The sequence below is a fragment of the Centrocercus urophasianus genome, unplaced genomic scaffold (assembly GCF_019232065.1).
Source record: "Centrocercus urophasianus isolate 14NV4802_14NV808 unplaced genomic scaffold, USGS_Curo_1.0 seq_38, whole genome shotgun sequence".
NCBI classification, from domain to species: domain Eukaryota; kingdom Metazoa; phylum Chordata; class Aves; order Galliformes; family Phasianidae; genus Centrocercus; species Centrocercus urophasianus.
In genome coordinates, this window is record NW_024884955.1 from 2546604 (window position 1) to 2567494 (window position 20891).

At 48.2% G+C, this 20891-nt stretch overlaps 1 protein-coding gene across 1 annotated transcript in view; it reads left to right on the forward strand.

Annotated features, from left to right (window-relative positions):
• The window catches only part of GATA5 (GATA binding protein 5), an 11204-nt gene extending 513 nt beyond the window's left edge, over positions 1–10691 (forward strand). Inside the window, exons 2-7 of the mRNA XM_042832459.1 lie at positions 359–964; positions 2936–3102; positions 7753–7878; positions 8482–8569; positions 9203–9327; positions 9923–10691. Coding sequence (XP_042688393.1) covers positions 445–964; positions 2936–3102; positions 7753–7878; positions 8482–8569; positions 9203–9327; positions 9923–10072 — 1176 coding nt within the window. The 5' untranslated portion in view covers positions 359–444 and the 3' untranslated portion in view covers positions 10073–10691. The remainder of the gene's footprint in view (positions 1–358; positions 965–2935; positions 3103–7752; positions 7879–8481; positions 8570–9202; positions 9328–9922) is intronic.
• Positions 10692–20891: the final 10200 nt, after the last annotated feature.

Consider the following 20891-nt stretch of genomic DNA (forward strand, 5'->3'; position numbering starts at 1 on the left):
AAAATCTGTTTTTTTCGGATCCTTGGAAATGCCCGAGCAGCTGGGACGGGGCCGGGTGGGACGGAGCCGCGGGCGCTGCTGTTCGTTCAGTGGATTTCTTTGGTCGACCCTATGGGACGGAGCGGATCAGAGGAAAGCTTAAAGGAGAGAGAAATCTCTGCATATACATAAAGCGAAAGCTCCTGCTTTAAGGAAAGCGGCGCTTTCACGAGGGGAAGCAAGAAGGGCCTCGGACCGGGGTCCGCGGGGTCTCCTGCAGACGGAGCCTGGAGCGGGGCGTGGGTCGGGGACCGGGGGCCGGGAGAGGTGCGGGGTGCTCCGGCCTCGCTCAGCCGCGACTCTCGGCTCTGCCCCTCAGGTGCCTCTGAGTGAGCGCTTCGGCAACGTCGGGGCGCAGCCGGCCGGGCCCTGAGCAGCCGCCGCCGCCGCCGCCGAGGACGGAACATGTATCAGGGCCTGGCCCTCGCCCCCAACCATGGCCAGTCGGCTTATTCCCACGACTCCGGCAATTTCCTGCACTCGTCGACCGGCTCGCCTGTCTACGTGCCCACCACCCGGGTGCCCTCCGTGCTGCAGACGCTCCCCTACCTGCAAAGCTGCGAGCCGCACCAAAGCCACCTCGGCAACCCTCCGGGCTGGGCTCAGAGCAGCGGCGAAACCACCGCCTTCAACGCCGGCAGTCCGCACCCGCCGTCGGGTTTCTCGTATCCCCACAGCCCCCCGGGCAGCAGCCCCCCGGGGCGCGACGGTGCCTACCAGGGGCCCCTGCTGCTGGGCGGCGGGGGCCGGGAGCAGTACGGCAACGCTTTGGTGCGCTCGGTTAACGGGTCCTACTCCAGCCCCTACCCTGCCTACGTGACCCCTGAGCTACCGCCTTCGTGGACGGCCGGACACTTTGAGAGCAGCGTGCTGCACAGCCTGCAGACAAGGCAGGCGGCCCTGCCCGGCCGCAGGTCAACCTTCGGTAGGTCGCCCTCACCGCCGCCTCTGGGCGTTGAGATTCTCTCGGTTCGAGTCGGAACATCTCCGTGCGCGGTGCTTTGGTGGGGATGAACCGCGCCGCGGATTTTGTTTCCCGTCGGGAAGATTTTACCCAGGGATGGAAGGATGGTTCGGGTAGAGGGAACGGCGGGCTGACCCTATACGGAGCGTTCTGTGCGTGCGTGTGTATGTTTGTGTTACACGGAGGGCAAAGAACGCGTTTCAAAGGAGAGGACAGAGGAGCAGAGGCCGTCCAGCACCCCTCACCCCCCCGCGAATATCTCCTCTCCACAATATCGACTTTGTGCCTGTACTTCAATACTTACCCTTGTGTTTAAATTAGCGGGGCAGATTTATAGCTCCCACCCTTTTAAGTAATTTATTGTGGTAAATGAGTTTATATTCGGACAGACTCTCGGTCTCCTCATTCGCCTTCACCCAAACAGGTCCGCAGCTGCAGCGCCCCGCGGCCTTTGGAGAGGTTCATGCAGTGACCCGTGAGCCCCGCACTGTTCCCCCGCACCCACACCGCAGGCTCTCTTTAAAGCACGACCCAAACAGACGCAATTTTCAGGTCTCGCTGTAGCAATGCTCCCCGGGGTTGTTCCCGCATCCTCGTCCGGCGGCGGCTCGCAAAGCCCTTTCAAAGCCGCTTCAAGACCTCAGCCGCGTTATCATCTTGACTGCGGTGATCCAAATTATCTTATCTTTGCCCCAAGAACAAAGCAAAGCCGGGACGCAGCCCCCTCCCCGCTGGCGTTACCTCCCACCCGGGGATGCTCGGGAGCGCTTCGCTTCCAGGATTTTCTCTTTGTCTCGGAAAATCCGTTGCGTTGTGCGGGGTCGGATCGCCCCGCTCCTACCGAGGGAGGAAATGTCTCCTGCGCTTCGAGTTTGCTGCTTTGGGACCCGGAGGAAAGACCGCCGTCCTCTGTGCCGTTTATTTTTGCTCTTGAATAGTGTAAACCGCTCTTAAGTAGCGTAAACTATACATTTTTTTCAGTTAATGAATTATGGCTTGCTTTTTAAATTCTTTTAAACTTTTTTTTCAGTATCTCTTTTTTTATTTTTTTATTTCCTTCCTTCCCTCCCATCTACACTTTTTTTTTTTAAAAAAAAAATTATTTTGATTTTTTGCTTTGCCTTTTTTTTTTTTTTTTTTTGCAGTCGGATCTTTTTTAAGGCGACCGAAAATGAAGGAGGGCGGGGGGAGGGGGGGGGGAAGGAGTATTTTTCTTTGGAAGAAAACAACGTTCACGTCGAAAGAAATTATTTCTAAAAGAGAGAGAGGAAAGAAAAAAAAAAGAGGAGAAAGTGGGAAAATCCTGCTCTCAAATCGGAGGCTCGCTCCGTTCTCTCCGGGCTGTGGGGTAAACCGCAGTGTCGGAGCCGGGCGGCTCCGGGGGCCATCGGGAGAGGAGAAATGCCCGGAGGAGCCCCAGTGAGGGGATATTTGGGGCCGGGAGGGCCGTTTGTGGCTGCTGAGCATTGCGTGGGGCCGGCAGTGCTGAACCTCCATGCAGACCCCGCACAGCACGGAGCCCCCGGTGAGCACCGCGCAGTGATGGAAGTCGGGAAAAGCGCCCCGTTTAACCCTGGCTTCATCATTACCGTGGTGATAGTTAGGAATATCTTTACAGCCCGAGGAGGGATAACACCATGGATGGACTCTGTTTGTTCTCATCCTGGAGGCATCCACAGCCCTTTTGCGATTTTTGGGGTGTGGGTAGATGAAAATCCCCCTTGCCTTAGAGCAAAATATTGAAAGATGAAGTCGTGGGGGGAGAATAAAGGATTTATTTTTTTTTTCTCATGCTCTGCAGGATGGAGGCAAGCTCCTGGTTATCCCTTGCATGGCAGCAGTGGGGCACGGGGGATTAGAGCCCTGCAGTGCCCCATACACGGGTGGCACGTTGCGATGGGGCCGGCTCCTGACCTCGGCTCTCTCTTCCAGAGTATTTGGAGGAGTTTCCTGGGGATGGTCGGGAGTGTGTGAACTGTGGGGCCATGTCCACACCGCTCTGGAGGAAGGATGGCACCGGGCACTACCTGTGCAACGCCTGCGGGCTCTACCACAAAATGAACGGCATCAACCGGCCGCTCAAACCCCAGAAGAGGCTGGTAAGAAGGGGACACTGCTGGACTGCCTGGGGGTGGCGTGGGGGGCAGGCTTTGGAGGCTGCTGCTGGTGGACGTTCTGTTGGCATCTCTGTGTTAGGGCCTGCTGGATTCTCAGTCTAATTGTGAATAGATGCTGTTGATGTCAGCCAGAGTGTTTCAGAAGGAGCAAAGCTGCGAAATTACTGCTCCCAAAAGGTTGGAGCTCAGCACCAATAAGGGGGAGCGGCGAATGGAGGGGTCCCTGCAGTATGGAAACGTATGGGACTCTATAGGCTGCTCCCAACTCTGTTCCCAGCTTGTTCCCAGCGTAGGCTTGTTGCTTTTTTCCTATTACAGTAGTGATGGTGCGCTGGTTCTTCATAAGGACGTGCAGGCAGAGCAGTTGGAAAAGGCAGGGCTGATCCCAGGCGGGTTGCGATGGGAGCGGGATGGGGGAACAGTTACCACACCTGGAACCTCCTAAGGGAGAATTTGGGGTTTGGTAGTTCCTTGTTTGTCGGCAGCGTAAAGCATTAATTCCCCACATCATGGTGTTGGGCTTCCTCCAATTGGGATCCCATGGTGAGAGAGGAAAGGAGCCTCCTTTTTTTGTGTGCAGTCACTTTGGGATGTTTAAATTTGGTGGTAACAGTTTTGGTTTCAGAGCTTGTCATCAGAAGCAGTCATTACAAACAGGATGTTTGTCTGAGCCGTGCTGGGGAACAGCTGGGAGTTCCTTTTGCTGTTGCTCGGGTGTATTCCCGCAGTTATTTTGTGTGTTGCAAAACAAACTGTTAGCAGTAACGCAACAGTGACAAGTTTCTGTGCAAAGAAACGATAAGAAACAAATCTGGGATTGCATAAAATGCTTCATTTCGCTTTTGATCGTGGAAATGTGGTTCTATTTGCAAAACGAAACAAGCAGAGGCTCTCTGGAAGATCACTCTGTAATGACAACTCACCAAAATCAGTGCGTTCCTGCGATACATTTTATGTTATCCGGTAGGATTTGCCCATCTCACCAAAATGTAATTATGTTTCATACAAACCCCAGCACCAGGCTCCAGCCTCTGCTGAGCTGCACATCTCAGAGTAACGCAGGTGATTTCTTTGGAGCAAACACAATCTGTGTATTGAAAGTCGAACTCAAACCCTGCGTTTCAGAGCCTGCTATCAAAACACAACACTGGCTGAATTTCCAGGGCTCTTTGAGCAGCGTTTCCACCCAGGCATTGGGACAGGTCTTGCCATTACCCAATATTTTGTCCATTGCTATTGGCACGGGGCAGTCAGTAGCACTCGTGAGGCTTTTTTTTAGTAACACTGACATAACATTTCAGCAAAGTTTTCTGATTTAAGATTGTTTCGGAGGGACGAGAAGGGAATTATCACAGCATTTCCAGCCATTTTGTTATGTTGGCTATCAATGCAGTGATAAAGCCCGAGTGAAAGAGCTGATACTCTTATCCAGGGGAAACACTTCAGTGAGGCTGAAATACCTGATGGCATTTTATTGCATGGAAAAGGAAAGAGGCCGTGATTTTGACTTCCCATTCTGAGTCGGGAATGACAGACTTCAAAACCGTGGCTGCTCCACCATTTTGCAGTTCCATTTTGCAACAAGGCAGAGGACAGGAGGACCCACTGACGATGGACAAGAGGGTCCTGGGTGTGCTCTGCAAAGCCACCACCCCAGCTGCTCCCAGCTTTCTGGGCTCGGGGTCGTATAATTTCACAGCCTCTCTGCAGCACCCTTGGGGACGGCTGCCTGCGGTGAAACACGCTGCTGGAGGAGCAATGAGGAACAACGAAATATAGGCACAGAGAGGAAAAAGGGTTTCTTTTGCCCTTTACGTTACGACCTTTGTTCTGTAAGCAGGCGCTGTGCTGCGGTTATTCCAACTTGTGTTTTCACAGAGCAAGGCCCCAGCGAGCACAACGTGGCACATAGAGCACATAGTGCAGATGGTGCCTGCAGCTCATGCAGTCATCCTGTCATTTGCAGTCCATTTTTTCTTTTTTTCTGTGATGATGGCAGCAGGGACAGCTGCTTTTCTTCTGTCTGTATCTGGACGCACAGCGTGGTGGCTTTCAGCAGGAAGGATATTTCTGAGAGGAGGAGGGAAGCATCACTTAATTTTAGGCAGGATCTTCCTAGCCAAAGTTTATTGATACGTTTCACAAGATGATACCTTACACTCAGCCCTAAAAGCCAGACCACCTTCACCACACAGGAGCAGCTCCTGGCTCTGGGTGCCTCTGCCCATGAGCATTTCCCAGAGCAGGAGCAGCACTGGCGACAGACCCAGTCTTGTGCCCGGCAGCTCCCACACCATCCTGACTTAGAATCATAGAATCATTAAGGATAGAAAAGAGCGTTAAGATCATCAAGTCCAACCATCAACCCGTGACCACTGTGCCCACTGACCATGTCCCTCAGTGACTTGGAGTCTTCGCTAGTTCCATGTATCATGTGTGCTGCAGACACTTTCACTTTGCCATCAGCTGCCCTCTATCATGCCGTACTTCTGAAAAGCAAGCAAAGCAAAGTCTCCTACAGCTTTGGGCCTCCCTTTGGAGGGACCTGCCCTGCTGGATCCGAATTTTTCAAGCTGTCCAAGCAGCACTTGCGCACAGTTAATGTGATAGGCACCAGCTCATGGTTCCTCGAGCTTATCAGCAGCACTTGGCTGTCAAGCCGGGTCTGTGAAGAGTTTTTGTTTGAGTGTACGGTGCATTTGTATAAATAAACACTGGAGCACAATGTTGAAGTCAACAACTTCCTAGACAAGGTCAGAGTGGTACAAAGGCAGTGGGGTGGAGGCAGGCAGCAATGTGCTTTCTTTTAGGGGAACTGCTGGGAACCAGCAATAATGTATTGTACCGTTGTCCTTCAGTGAGCAAAAGCAGCCTTGACTGTCTTTTTTCTTGCTACACGGGCAAGCTGTGGGGTAGGGACAGATTCTCACAGGGTTTCTGGGTTTTCTGTGTAACGTGTGGCCATGGAGGATGGTGTCTGCTGTGCAGGCGATGCAAACACAGGCAGGCACTGATGCCTCAGCAGATAGCCCAACACCGTGTGACACCAGGACAGTGTGTTCCTCCCTCCCAGGGACCTGCCCAGAAATTTCGGGGCTTTCCAAAGCGCTTTGCATTGGCCTTTGTCCATCCGCAGGTGATGATAGATCTCAGCAGCCCATGCCAGGCTCCAAATTCCCCCTCACTCCTGTGGCAGGAGCTGCACCTCAGGGCCTTGCCCTTATGGGAGCAGTGTGGGGTGCTGAGCACCCTTGGATGGCAGGGGGCCCTCCTGCTTGCAGAGGTGAATGGCACAGCCTTGGTGGCTCTGAGGCTTTAAGAAAGCTCTAAAACAGGTCCAGGATCATGCTGTGACACCATGCCCCATATTACAGACAAAAATAGCTGTTGAGACCTCTTCTGTGCCCAGCTTGTCAGCTCACACCTCAGCGTATTATTATTTTTGCCCAGTTATTTCTTGAAAGGCAAACCATTTTCTGAGCAATACCATTACTTGCAAATAGTTGCTGAGAACACTTTGCAACCACTGATTCAAAGCATGGGCCCGTCACTGGTATCTCTTGAAACTCAATGCTGATCTCTCTTTGACTGCTAACCTTGTGAAAACATTTCATTTTTATTCCTGCTCACCCCACCTCATTTGTCATATTGATTACTTACGATTGCATGGTATAATGGAAAAATAAACAAACAGGGAATTCTTTATTGCCTGCATCGCCTATCGTGTGCCTTTGAGAGGAATCAGAGTAATTCTTCTCAGGGCTGAATAATGTATTCACACACCTGAATGCAGAGAGGCCGTGATGTTACTGAGATCACTGGGATACTTACTCTTATTAAAATAGTTCCCGTGTGAGGTGCTAAGAGACGTTGAAATGAAACACCTATTAAGCTGACACGTCTGTATATAGAGACCTGTGGATTTTCCAGTGGCTCGGAGTACGGTTGTTAGAAATGATTTTGCTGCTTCTGCCAGAATATTTCCCTTCTTTGTTTGGAAATATTAACGTTGCAGAGCCAGCAATCACAGCACTCACAAAATATGTAATTAGTTAATGTTTGCGTGGTGTTTCTGCAGCCTGTGAGGGAACAGATTATCTGTGAGACATGCAGAAAATAACTCTGCTGGTCCACTCATGGGCCAGTTCAGCTCAGCTCTGCTCAGCTCAGCCAATTGATTCCAGTTGTCTTAAACAAGAGATTAATTGGGGTGTTGCTAACTTTAGTGGTAGTTGTGAGTGCAGAGAAACAGAAGTGGAGTTCACTTAAAGCAACAACAGTTTTTGGCTGTTTGTGAACTGAAAGCCTGCTAGGTATCTTCCTTCTGTCTCCGTCTGAGATATATGCACTGTGCTCTGGATCCTGATCACTCCCAGCACTCGTTGGAGGTTTGTGAAATGGACTGGGAGGATTCTGCCAGGATTATTGAGCTTAAGCGAAAAGCGCTTGCAAATTGGAGTGATCTCATTTGAATGCAATTTCTTTCATCTGAATTTTGCTATCTTCACATTGCGTGTTCCGTGTTTTCCAGGAAATCATTGTAGACGGAGATTTTGTTTTTGTATCAGAGGAAACTTCCCCAGTTTGTCTTTTCTATGTGTGCATTCACGCGTTTGTTTGCTTGCTTTCAAGTCCTCATCGAGACGTGCTGGCCTATGTTGCACTAACTGCCACACAACCAACACCACTCTCTGGAGAAGGAACGCCGAAGGGGAGCCCGTCTGCAACGCCTGTGGCTTGTACATGAAGCTCCATGGGGTGAGGGCAGGGGTGTGCTGGGTTATGGGATCCCTCCTGCTGGGTCTGGACACCAGTCTGCAGGGAGCAGAGCCTGAAGAGCCATAGCTCAGTGCTATGAGACCTCTACCGAGGTTACCCAGAATGAGGTGAAGGGGTAAATGGGAGGTACTTGGGAGGTACACTGGTAATACTCGTTTGCAGAGGATGGAAACTTTTAGTACCATGTCTGTCAGCCAAGAGAAGTCTTCATTCCTCCATGCAGATCTCTTCAAGCTTCTGCCATGGAGGTTCGAGTCTCTTTATCCCATGACTGCTCCCTCCGGGTCGTGTAGGCCCCGGCCATCAGTTTAATTTAGTAGTGCACTCTCATAAGGGTCACCAATAAATCAGGAAAAGGAAAATAGGAAATAAAGGAAAAAATAAATTGTGGGAAAGCCTTAGCTGTTAGCCTTATACATCTTCCAGCCAAGGCCTGTTGCAGAGAAAAATAGCATGTAGTGAAGGACAAGGACTTTAGGTGCATTGCATGAGCTGCAGCGTGTAAATAGGAAAGCAATGCATGTGCGGGAAGGAGCTAAGTAAAACACAATATTAATCATTCCAATCCTTATGAATGTCAAGGTACCAAGACCTCTGGCCATGAAAAAGGAAAGCATCCAGACGAGGAAAAGGAAGCCAAAAAACATTACCAAAGGCAAAACCTCAACAGGTACAGTGCTGCTCCCACCCATCCCAGGGGTTTGGGGCACAGTTCATCTCAGCAGGAAGTTATGCAAAGTAGAAAATCATACTGTGATTTTTCTCGCTGATGATTGCTTTTGCTTTAGGATCTTCATTTAGGCATAGTCCTTGAGTGAGAGGAGGATGTGGGGTAGAAAACCTTGTTGGTATCATGGATCCCGGAGGGATTCCTGCTCTGTGAGCACCAGGTTCCAGCCCTACAGTACTGTGTTCAAGCAGATCTGAGCTACAATGGGCAACAGGAAAAAAACTGGGGCTTGGGGTGGTGTGTTTGGGAGTCCAGAAGGGACTGGGACACATTCAGCATCTGCCCTTCTGGGCCATAGAAGGAGTGGCATGACTGGGCTGTGAATGGGTTCTCCTTCCTTCCTCACAAGCATAGAATCATAGAATGGCTTAGGTTGGAGGGGACCTTAAAGGTCTTCTAGTTCCAACCCTTAAGCACTGCTAGTCAAATACAAAGCATTGCCCTGATGCTGGAGAAAGAGAGCAGTGGCGTTGTGCCACGCAGTGCAGAGCTATCTATTGAAATGCAGATCTCCTTAGGAATAAACCTGTGTCTGTCACGTGCCTTCATTGCCCTGTGCTTCTTTTCTTGCAGGATCCACCACTTCGGCCACGAACTCCCCTTCCTCCATTACGAACTCAGACAGCACGGTCACTTTAAAGTCGGAGCCCAGCACAACCTCGCAGTACCCCGGGCAGGGCATTGTGTCGGTGTCCCAGGTAAGGCACAGGAGCTGTGCCCCACGCGCTTCCTTGTGGCTGACCTGGGTGCCCTGATAAGGCCAAGCAATTTGCTCATTGCATTGAGAGGCCACCCAGTGACCCAGTGGGATCAACCCTGGGTGGAAAGCTCTATAGCTCCCAAGAAAAGGCCGTATGTTATCTGTGCTTTAGACCCTAAGGATTTGTTTGGTGGGAGAGGTGTTTCATCTTTCTGGAGGAAAAAGTGGCTCAAAGTTAACCTGCAGATGGGCATTTGGTGCCCTGTCCTGTCTTGGTGCAGGATCTGAGCCCCCTCAAGCTGGACATGCATGCAGGTGAGATTTTTTTTGTCCAAAACAGATAAATCAGATCTGTGTTACACTCCTGAAAAATAGACACATGCCCAGAGATGTCTAAAGCATGCATGTTGTCAATAAATAAGTGCAGACAGGTGCTGGGATGCTTTCTCCATGCTTGCTGGCCTGGTCACCTCTAATTAGAACGATGGATAACGTACTGTGCCCGTGATCTATCGGAGCCCTGCCACAACATTAGGATAAGCACGATAACGACTTGCTGTCTGACTACACCTTTCCCTTCCCTCTTGGGGCAGGCGCAGAGCCAGTCAGACGAGGCGCTGGCCGGCGGCGAGTTCAAATTTGAGCCGGAGGACTACCCCTTCTCTCCCAGCAGCATGGCCCCGCAGCCAGGGCTGAGCGTGCCGCTGCGGCAGGACTCGTGGTGCGCCCTGGCGCTCGCATAGAACCCCTCGTGCCCGCAGCCTGGCTCACCGCGGGACGGGCTTCTCTTGGAGGATGTGGGAGGAAGACGCCGGCTGGATGGGGTGCCCAGAGAGCTCCTCCCCATCCGAGGAGACCCAGGGTGGCCTCCCTGAGGCTGTCTTTTTTTCCTCCCGGAAAGCTGTCCTCCTTTGAGATGCAACCAGCAAATAAACGCATCCCAGAATCTATGTTTATTCGCAGTGATTTCTCCCTCCTATGACTCCTCTGTGTGCAATTTATTCCACTTTCCAATAAAGACTGCAATAACGTGGCACCGAATAACTTAATTTTATTAAAATGTAAACTGTGTGGCCTCCCTTCTGTTTTATTGGCCACAACAGGGAGAAGAAAAAAGAAAAAGAAAAGCAACGGTTGTTTTAAACATTTACTGTTTTATATTAAAAACGAACATCTCTATAGAGTGTTAGCTTCTGAAGCATTCAGTGTACCAACACCGAGCTGATGAGTCAGACATGAAATAAACACACCGCTCATCCTTTCCCAGCTCCAAACAAGAATTTTTTTTATTATTATTTTAGGCAAACCACATGACAAGAATGGTTAAAACCACCCAAATAATAAAAGAGTTCCAAAACGCTATTTTTCTTTTGTATTTCCTTCATAGTTTTCAACTCCAAGAATTAGAAAATCAGAAATGAGTCTTCCAGAAGTTCAGAGGAAGGCTTGAGGAATGGAAAAACAGAGGCTGTGCTGGAGGTACTTTTTGTTCGCAGCAGCTTTGGGCATGTTTCAGTGAAGAACTTACAGCTTTCAGCCCTCTAGGTTAGAGGTTCCTTTTTACCCCTTTTTTTTTATGGAAAACCAAGCAGGAAATAATTTCCTGGGGTTGTGCTGCAGTAGATTATGGCCAGTGATACAAAACCTATCTGCGTTTCCACAAGTTGGCACCGGCACGTGCCTGCAGTGCTGCTGGGGACACTGGGATCACTTCACTCCTCCGGGTTCCTTTATGAGCGATTATTTGGGATTACATCAGAGCAACCACGGTCTCAGAGTGGGTTTTGGGGCTGGAATCCAAGCGGGGCAATGAGAAGATACAGGGCTTGGAGCTGCAACACGGAGGTGGGCAATGGGGAGAGATGCTTTGCTAGGGGTGCTGGGGTGAGGATGGGACTGTGCTGCATGGAGATGGGTGGGAAATGAAGGGGGAGTGAGGTCATGAAGTTATGTCTAAGGCCTTCTTTATTTGTTATTGCTAAATAAAACCTCCAGCCTGCCTGGACAGCTATTTATGGCCAGGAAACTGTCAAGCAATAGCTCCTTAATATAGAAATTGACCTGTCTAGGGCTTCCTGGAGCAACTCTTCCTCTTGTCAGGAGAGATGGATCGCTTGACTTTTATTATAAACAACAGCTAAAGATGATCAGGGAGAGTGAAATCTGGCATCATGTCGTGACTCATCTGAGATGGAGGAGAGCAGATGCTCTGGGCACTGAGGAGATCGATCCTTCTGACACCTCCGTATCTCAGCAGTGAGCCCACAGCCAGTCCCTCAATGTGAGGGCATGGGGAGAGTTTCAGCCCATTCTTTTAGCAAAGCCCATTGATGAGAGCTATCTTTGGAGGTTTTCTTCTTGCACCTCCGGAGTTTCATTAGTATCTTCGTAGAGTCATAGAGCCATTGAAGTTGGAAAAGACCACCAAGATCCCCAAGCGCAACCCCAGCCCACTCCACCACGCCCTCTGACCATGTTCCTCAGTGCCACATCTGCATGGTTCTTGAGCACCCCCAGAGACCAGAGCACCAACCTCTTCCCTGGGTTCACTGCTACCTTTCCTACCTCTGCAGTGACAGCTTTGGGCATGTTTCACTCTGAATGTAACCCTCGGGGTTTTCAATGCAGAGCTGAGTCTCTACAAGGCGTGTGACACTGGTCCCAAATCCAGCTCAAACAGTACGCATGAGAGTTGGGAAGATAGTAACATCCTTGTTCATTGCAAGGGAATTGGAACAGATGACCTTTAATGGTCCCTTCCAACTCAATCTATGCTACAGTTCTATGTCCCAGGCTCAAGGGAATGTAGGGTCCCAGCTTGACATGCTGGGACACAGGAAGGAGGAGCCCCGGGTGCAGCATGAGCAATGCTCCTGGGCACCCTCCCAAATCCCACATTCGCCAGCAGCACAATGCAAGCTGCAACAGAATGATTTCTGCGGGCGAAGGCAAGGGGTCCTCAGTTTCTCATCTATGTGACCCCGAGGGGCAGAGTTATTTTAAAGGCAAACAAGAAGACCCAAACAATGCCAAGATGTTGACACCAGTGGCTCCAGCGGTTTTATTTATTGCCTGTTGGTAACCGTTGGCGGGCCGTTGGGATACTCTGGGGCCTGGTGGCTGACAAAATGGGGCAGGGTGACAAGAAGTGAAACAATTGGGATGTATGTAATTTTTCCTTCCTGCACTCACTGGACGGCATCATCCATGAGGCCGGTTTCATGTTTCTCCACGGTCTCTTCCAATCTTTTGCTCTCATCCCTCAGGCAGGAGCGGATTTCTGCCCCTAACAGAAAGTCAGCCCTGCCTGTACAGCCCTGTGGGACAGAAAGAACAAAAAACACAAGGGAAACTTGGGGTCTTCTCAGCTCACGCTGTGTGCCCAGACCTGCTCCCACTACCCTGCTCAGCCTCTCTAGGAGTTTGAACATTCAGGATGAGCAGACTGGCCCCAAAACCAAGGGCTGAGAGAACAGGACCTGCAGCTGACCTAGTGGTATTGGGATACCCATGGGACCCCCTGGCAAGGAAGCTGCCCTCTTCTCCCCACCAGGCTGCCACTGCCACGTGTTGTGACCCACCTCATCCCTGCCCACAAAGCTCCAAACAAGGCTGATTAGCAGATTAGTCTGGAGATTGACTTTTATTTCTCCTCCACGAACCTTTCTCCCTCCCGCTGGTGCTCACTCATTTGCAGGCACGTGTGTATTTGCTCTTCTACAGGTTTGGTGGCTTGTGGACAATAATTATCTTTACTGTTGTTGTACAGCTGCCTCGGAGCTATCAATTGCTTTTGTTCAAAGGTCACCTGCCCAGATGATTTTACAACCTGACTACAATGATCTGTTCCATTTTGCACTTTATACCAATGCCACAGTGATTTTTACCAAGTCAGCAAATGAGTAATGAAGCACTTGAGCCTATGAACACTCCATTCCTGTTTATGATCATATTAATAGCACAATAAAATCAGCACTCACCCAAGCAGTTGCTTTCAAGAAAAAAAAATATTTTTTTATTTCTGCATGGAAAATTGTGGTTTAATTTCTAAGGGGAACCCCAAAGCTGTGGACTCTGATAAAGCACCACTTCTGTAGTGAAGAGAAACATCACTTTTTTCAACATTGGGCAAAGAAGTTTTCAGCACAACTTGTGTGGTTCTGTCTGAATAACAAACGCTGCTCAGCTGCAGGGAGGTGAGCTCTGGCTGCTCCTCTGCACAACCTGAGGGACACACCTGAGCCCGGGTGCAGACGTGCACCCATCCATGGTTAGGCTGATCTGCACCAGCTGAGGTGTGAGCCCATTGAGGTTATAAGGATGGAGGCACACCTTTTCCCTTTGTGCTGTTGGTATTTGGCTGTTGTGTGGTGAGCTGTGTGGCTCCAAGAGTGTTTTCCTGGGAAGAAGGTGGAAGCAAGGCTGTGAGCCAGGTACAGCAATGCCTATTGGTGTTGAAGGGGGTTTGGTGTCCTGTGGGTGTTGAGTGCTCTGGGAGCTCTTTGTGGCACAGGGAGATGAATTACTGACACTTCTCAGTCTTTCTCCCTGTTTTTTTCCCATTCTTTTTATTGCAAAGTTGTGGTGTATAACTCAGGAAAACAGCCTGTGTTGCTCTCCTGGTCCATGTGCTGCAGTAATGAACTATCTGTGCTTCTTGCTTCTATTGCAATTAACACAAATCTCACTATTGTATGCACAATCAAACAGCTCTTCTCCTTTCATCCCCTCAGGTGGTCCTTCTCAGATACGGCTTTGTGGCTGGGGGTGCCAGGAGGCAGTGTTCCCAAAAACCTCTCTTTTTCAGTATGAATTTACATTGAATAACCCAAAAGCCACTTAATGAGGAACAGTGACATCTTCAAAGTGCTTCCAGGAAGCTCCTCCAGGGGAAACTTGGTGAGAAGCACCACATACCAGAAAGGCTTTTGTTACAGGGAGCATATCCCCATAGCCTGATGTCCTCATAGATTGCTGTTTTTTCCAAAACCTCAGCTTTCCAGTAGTAAAACTTCTATCCAACAGTACCACCAGAGTTAACGTGCCATGGAAGTGAACTGTGTTGAGAGGAAAGGAGGGGACCAGTGGTCAACTGTTTCTATGGTTAAAACTGGAGGAAAAAAAGAGGCCCAAGCAGCTCAACCCCCAGTGCCCTAATGATGCTGGGAATATAGGCATTAACTAGCCATTTTCCTGCTCTTGCAGGCTGTCTTTACTTTTATTGGGAAATGCATTGGTATTGGAATTCAAAGAAACTTTTACAGTGAACAGTTCCACTGCATCATTAAATGTGGCTGAGAGAAGACTGTGACTACTGTGTTTGATAGTATCAGGGCTTGAACTGCCTTCAGGGCCATCTCCTTTGCTGGCATTGAATCTTTGTCCCACCTCCATCTCTTACCTTGTTATCAGGATGCTGTTTGCATTTCCTGGTAATTCTGATTCCCTATTCCACCTCTGCTTGCATTTTCCTTAATGTGGGACTGCCTAGAGTCTGAACGAGAAGGAAAGAGAGGTGGGCACAGATGGATGCAGTATGGGGCCCTAATGTTGCTATTACTTCAGGTGTTGGTATTATCCTTCCCATCTGTTCACTCTTTGCTTGTAATAAAGGAGAATAGCTCTGACTTGTGGAATGAATGGAAATGATGGGCATTTAGCTGCAGGAGCCTACAGTTAACATCTGGCTGCAGTGCAGCGCTCAGGCTCCTCTTAGTGCTATGGCCCCTGTGAGCAGGGCAGGGAATTGTGTTGGGGAAACCATCCCTGTGTGCTGGAGCAGGACTAAGGGGAGCGGCGAGGTGAAGCTGGCTGTGTTAATCATTTACTTTGAGAGCAATGGAGGCTAGAGTAGAAATTCTGTGTATATAAAGATCTGCAGGCATAAATGTGAAGCAGGGAAGCTGCTGCTCAAAGGGCACAGTGAAGTGGCCTTTTGGGGAGGGAGTTTACTCAGATTCACCTTTGTTTGCTCTGTGGGAGTGCTCTGTCACCACTATGGGATGGTATGGACTGGGACTGCTGGGTGACTGCCAGTTCTGAGCCTGACCTTGACAGCTTTGACCCAATTAATGATCAGCATTAAGCATGAGTGGAAAGATAATGAGGGTGATGGCTAATGGTGGGTGTTTGGGGATAATAATAGTGTTTATGCGCCCTTCTCTCTCTGTATAAATTCACCAGGAGGATCAAGATATTCTTTTCTGTGTTTTATGTTGTTTAAAACATACTGTGTCCTCAGAAAAATACATACATACATCATTATGATATCTGTATTGTTACATAAAATACATCTGATAAGGCAGGAGCTTCAGGTCCACTTGGGATTCACTTGGTATTCAGGTATAGCTGAACACATTGGCATTGCCTTCTACTGTTACAAGGGAAAAATACAGGCTGCCACTCCTCCATCAGCAAGTCAATGTCGGCCAATAGCAACTGACATTTCACCACTTTCATTTGGGGTTACTGGTGCTCCAAAGTTAGGGCTTTTTGCAGGATCAAATCCTTCCTGTGTGCTAAGATGCAGAATCCCATGATAAAAAGAGGAAACTGTTCTTGAATCTATTTCTCTTCGTGCATCCCAGAGATTGTTCCAAATCCAGTTTTGTGTCCACGTGACAGGTTTGGTGAGCTAAGCCTCGCGTGCCAGCTTTGCTCTGTGCTCTACATTCAGAGAAAAGGTACCTTTGGTGTTAAAGACAGCTCTGCAGCATAGAAAAGTCATGTGATATATTGGAGAAGGATGAGGTCCCAGGAAAGCTGCTCCCTAATTCTCCATCCCTGCAGAAACTTGGTCTCATCAGTATTCCTGTGGTGGGTTTTCTCCATTGCTCTACGCCCAGGAGTGATTGACATTGTCTTGAGCTTTGCTTTTAAATCATGTGGCTATGCCTCATATTAAAACATGATTAGAAAGAATTTATCAACTTGAAATATTAATAATGGATAACTCATTTCCAAGCAGCAAGCTTTAATAGCAGCATGCTGCCTTGGACGGGCTCTGCTCTGAGGCTACTGACTTTGACATTGCTCTTGCCCTTATCTTTAGATGCAAATGCAGCTCTTGTCCCCAGCTTGTTTTCTTTCTCTGGACACCCTTTTTTTTTTTTTTTTGGAGTTGGTGTCTCTCCAGCAGGGTGAATGGCCATGAGCTCAGGGAGAGAAGAGCCACCTCTGTTCCATCACCTTGAGGTCCTGTGGTTGGGAAAGCACAAGCAGCACTTGGGTGCTAATGGAGGGAGTGATTGACGTGCTTTGCCCCCTTCCATGGAGGCTCTACTGCATCTGTATCATAAAGGGGAAAGCATTGCGTTTCTGGTTTTGGGCTTGGCACCCAGGAAGGCTGGAGGCATCCCTAACTGCTTTGAGATGTCCTCAGCACCTCCAGGTTTTGGAAAGTTTCCTTGCTTGCCTGGAGTGTTCTATCTTGATTTTTCTTTTTGAAGTGAGTAGTTGCTTTAAAATGAAGAGACTTCCTGGTTTTTCCCTTTCTGGCTTGCTTTTCCCTTGTGGCTTGGTTTGTGCATCACCAATCATTTGTAGTGTCAATAGGCCTTGTAACATAACCACAAAATCAGTTACATCTGGAGTGTGCTGAGCGAGGTCACTGGGGACAGAGTTTCTTTTTTAAAGGCAGCCTGAATAAATGGCAATCGAGCCCTACTGCATTTCAGGAGGCAAAAGCCAAAACCATAATAGCATTCATGTTTTCCAATTAAAATAACTGTTCATCTACTCTTGCATTGAAATTCAGTTTTTATTTTTATTTTTATTTTTTTCAGAGGAAAACAAGCTGGTGGTTGACCCATACTTTGTAGGAAATCGGTTTGGAATTTGCTTATCTCTTCATCAGAAACCAAATCTAAACAAAACCAGAATCTGATTTGAGGCTAATAAGCTTTTTAGCGGAGTATGTGAATGCTTGAATTTCCCACTGGATCCAATAGTGGATTTATTAATTATTTTTTTAACAAAAAAGCCATACCTGATAGTTCCATAGTGCTGCTCAACCAGGAAACCTGGGGACTTCCTTGGGAGGTTTCTCGGAAGACTGACATGCTTTTATATCAACCACCAATGCCTGTTTTTGAGGTGTACAATGGACTGCAGAAAACACCGTGAACATTTAGGTTATTTTTCTACACTGGGTCAGGCTGCCTAAATGTGTTAATTCATTAAGCATGCTGCATTCCTGCTAATTGCCAGCTTGGGTTTAGGCTTTGGGCAGTTCTGAGCGTGTCCTCGAAGCGGAGCCTTATCTCGAAGCTTCCTGAGTCTGTGGAATTGAATGAAAGTCTCACCAGGAAAAGTGGTTTGTTTTGCTTTTGGTTTGTTTTGTAAGAAAGCAGTGAGTTTCCCTTCCCAGCCAGGTCTGAGTGACCACAGAAGCTCACACGTTTCAGCGCTTCAATCTTTCAGGCTCTCCAGACTCCTGAAGTTCTAAATTAAAAATAAATAGAAATAAGAAGATTCCAGCCAGACACTTTCAGTCCTCCATTGAGATCAGGTGTTAATTCAGATGTGATTTGGATAGAAGGGCTGTGCATTCACAGATCACATTTTTCTTCTCCCAGATCACATTTTTCCCTTCCCTAGGGAAACTTTGTCCAAAATGAGGCACAATGTCAGCATTAAAAATATTTTTTAAAATATAATTTTTAATATAATAATTTTTTAAAAAAATCAACCATCTGGGCAGATCTGGCAGTGGGATGGTTTCATCACACACAGCTGTAAGATAGTTTGGCTATTTGGTATACCTGGAACCCGGTTCAAAAGTCCCATTTGGGGATTTCTTGCAGAGGAAAAGGTCAAATGATAAACATTTTGGGATGAAGTCATCAGCATTGCAGCTGGAAGTTTCTCCTGTGTTAGGACTTAGGGTTTCATTGTCATATACATAGTGCTGCTGAGTATAAATGCAGAATGACCCAGAAATCCAAAGAAAATAAGGCTGTTTGGCAAGTCTGTGCTATGAAGCTGGTGAAATGTTTAATTTCTGACTTCCAGGCTTGGTTCCCTGAGCCTGTGGTCATTTGGATGCTTTTTGGTATAATCCTGATGTGGATGGTCATCTGTCGTGTGTGTGTTTTGCTGGTGATGGAGCTGAGCTGCATGACATGTCAAAGGCCGAATGAGAGGTCAGTGGCAGCAGTGGCCCCAGCTCTTGGTCTCTGGATTTTGTCATGGAGGTAAAGCTTGGCTTGTGTTTCAGAATTGCAACTGGCTGGTGGGGTTGGCCAGCAGGCACAGAATCATAGAACAGAATAGCTCAGGGTGGAAAAGATCTTAAGGATCATTGAGTCCAACTGGAAGGGACATCAGCACGGGGTAGTCTTGCTGATGGAAACCAATCTGCAAACCTGCCCTGCCCCTTCTGTGCTCCCAAAGCAATGGGAACTTCACTTGCTGCATAAGGGCCTGTAGGGTACTGGTATCAGGATGGTGGTGCCCAGTATCTAAAACCTCATCTACATACACATCTGCCTCCATGGGATATTTCTTTTTTTGCACGTAAAACTATTCCCTAACAAGTGGGAATCCAATCCTCTGTACAGTAGTCTTTCTCTCTAAAAGAAGTAATTTAATGAAGGTCCTCCATCTCAGTACAGGATTTAGTTGGGGAGGAAAATAAACTAAATTTGGAAAACAATTAGTAACAATGTTGCCTTAATTTAACAACAGCTTTTATTAGATTGCACTTGTCCAGTGAGATTAATGGACATTTTCCTTTGAAACTCTGGGAGTCTTTCCTAGACACTGGGAATAAGTAGGCTCCTTCAAATGTTCTGCTTCCTACAGGATTTACTGGTGAAAGATTTAATACAATTCAGCACAAACATTTTAACCTTTCCATCTAAAACGCTGAATTCAACCGTTTCCTGAATGTGTATAATTTAAAGGCTTGTGTTTTCCTGTGTCATGCTCTCTGAAGCATTTTATGTCGCCTTGCTCCTATTGACTCTTTTAAGAAAACACTGCGTAAGTATACAGTCACTTTCAGATAACTCAGATGTTTACTTTATGAATGAAGGAGGAAATTGAATACTCAAATAAAGTTATGCATCTAAGTGCCAGAAGCTAACTGCCCTCTTAAATTTGCTTGTCTTCTTGAAAGAGCCTTTAAATACAATTTATGGTGTAAAGAGCTTTTCCGCACTCAGCGCTGAGGAGGAGCTCCACTGACACAGTTATAAATGGATGCTCTCAGCAGGGATCTCCCATACAGGGATGCTCATAGGGCAGGGACTAATGCTCCTTTAGGAACATGTGTGCATCCTATTGATCTGGCATGGGGCTCATGTCAGGATGCCTGCAGAATTTGGCTACAGCTCTCCTGCAGGCATGTGGCTTGTTCATAAGCTCATCACTTGGCACAGGATTCTTCAGGTCCCTGTCTGAGCACAACCTTTTGACAGGTATTGCTTTATTTATGGAAAGAGAAAAGATCGTGGAGTCCCTTTGGGTCTGTCATGTTGCAAGGATTTGGTTGCAAGGTGAGCAAATAGGGCTTACTTTTGTATTCAGTGAGACTCAATGAAGGCTTCTGTCCTTTGGCTCCATGTTCAGGTACCAAAACTCACTCCTGCCTGGAGGAGAGTGGCTATGAAAAGCCTACTGCTGCTTTCTGATGTCTGTGTTCAGAAGCAGGGTCTTGGGCCAGGTTCTGTGTTAGCCAATGACCTTTGAGCCAAGGACTATGGTTATCTGCAGCCTGGCTGGAAGATGGAGGCATTACCCACGGAGGAGTTACTTGGAACTTATGCCCAATCCACTCTGATTTGTTCAACTTTGCTGGATTCTCATAAATTCTTATTGGCCTTGGAATATTTGACTTTATTTTTTTTCTTGGAGATCCAGCTTCTAGTTTTGTTATTGTCTAAACCTGTGCTTCAAAAAGGAATCGGTTGTCTCCATGGCTAAGGGCTTGGATTATGCTTGTCCAGCAACATGAGATGGAGCACCAGGTGACTGCATTGCTGGCTCAGTGTCTTGGATAAAGGCTATGGGTTTGGAGGGGTGAATCCAGCCATGAATCCAGATGTACTGAAGCAGGATGAGCTCTGAGGTGTGTCTGCGGGGAGAGTTACTGGGCTTGCTGTTCCTTGTTCTGCACCCAAAGAGGAGAGCAGTGAGAGTGCCCCGTTCTCCCAGAGACACTGCTTTGTGCCATGTGGAAGCTGGGATTGGCAGAATAAACTGCAAATAATGGTTATTACAGGATATATGGAAGTACTGAACTAAAAATGTGAGGTCCCTGAAAACTCAAGCAGGTGTGAGAGCAGAAACCCAGATGTGAGTGTGCCAGAAGAGAGGAATGGAACTGAAGAGTGGATGCGTGGAAGAAGAGGTGGCCTTCCTGTTATAAGGAAGACTTTAGGGTGTTGAGGAGCCCCAGAGAGCCTCTTCCGAGCACTTTCCACATGGCAGAGGACAGAGGAGGAGTCCTGGACTCCTCTCAAAATCCCAAATACCTGTGTTGGAGCAGAGGTGTGCTTGGGCCACACAGCAGGTAGAGGCAGCCCTGTGAGCCAGGCAGAGGTCACCCCCAAGGTCCCA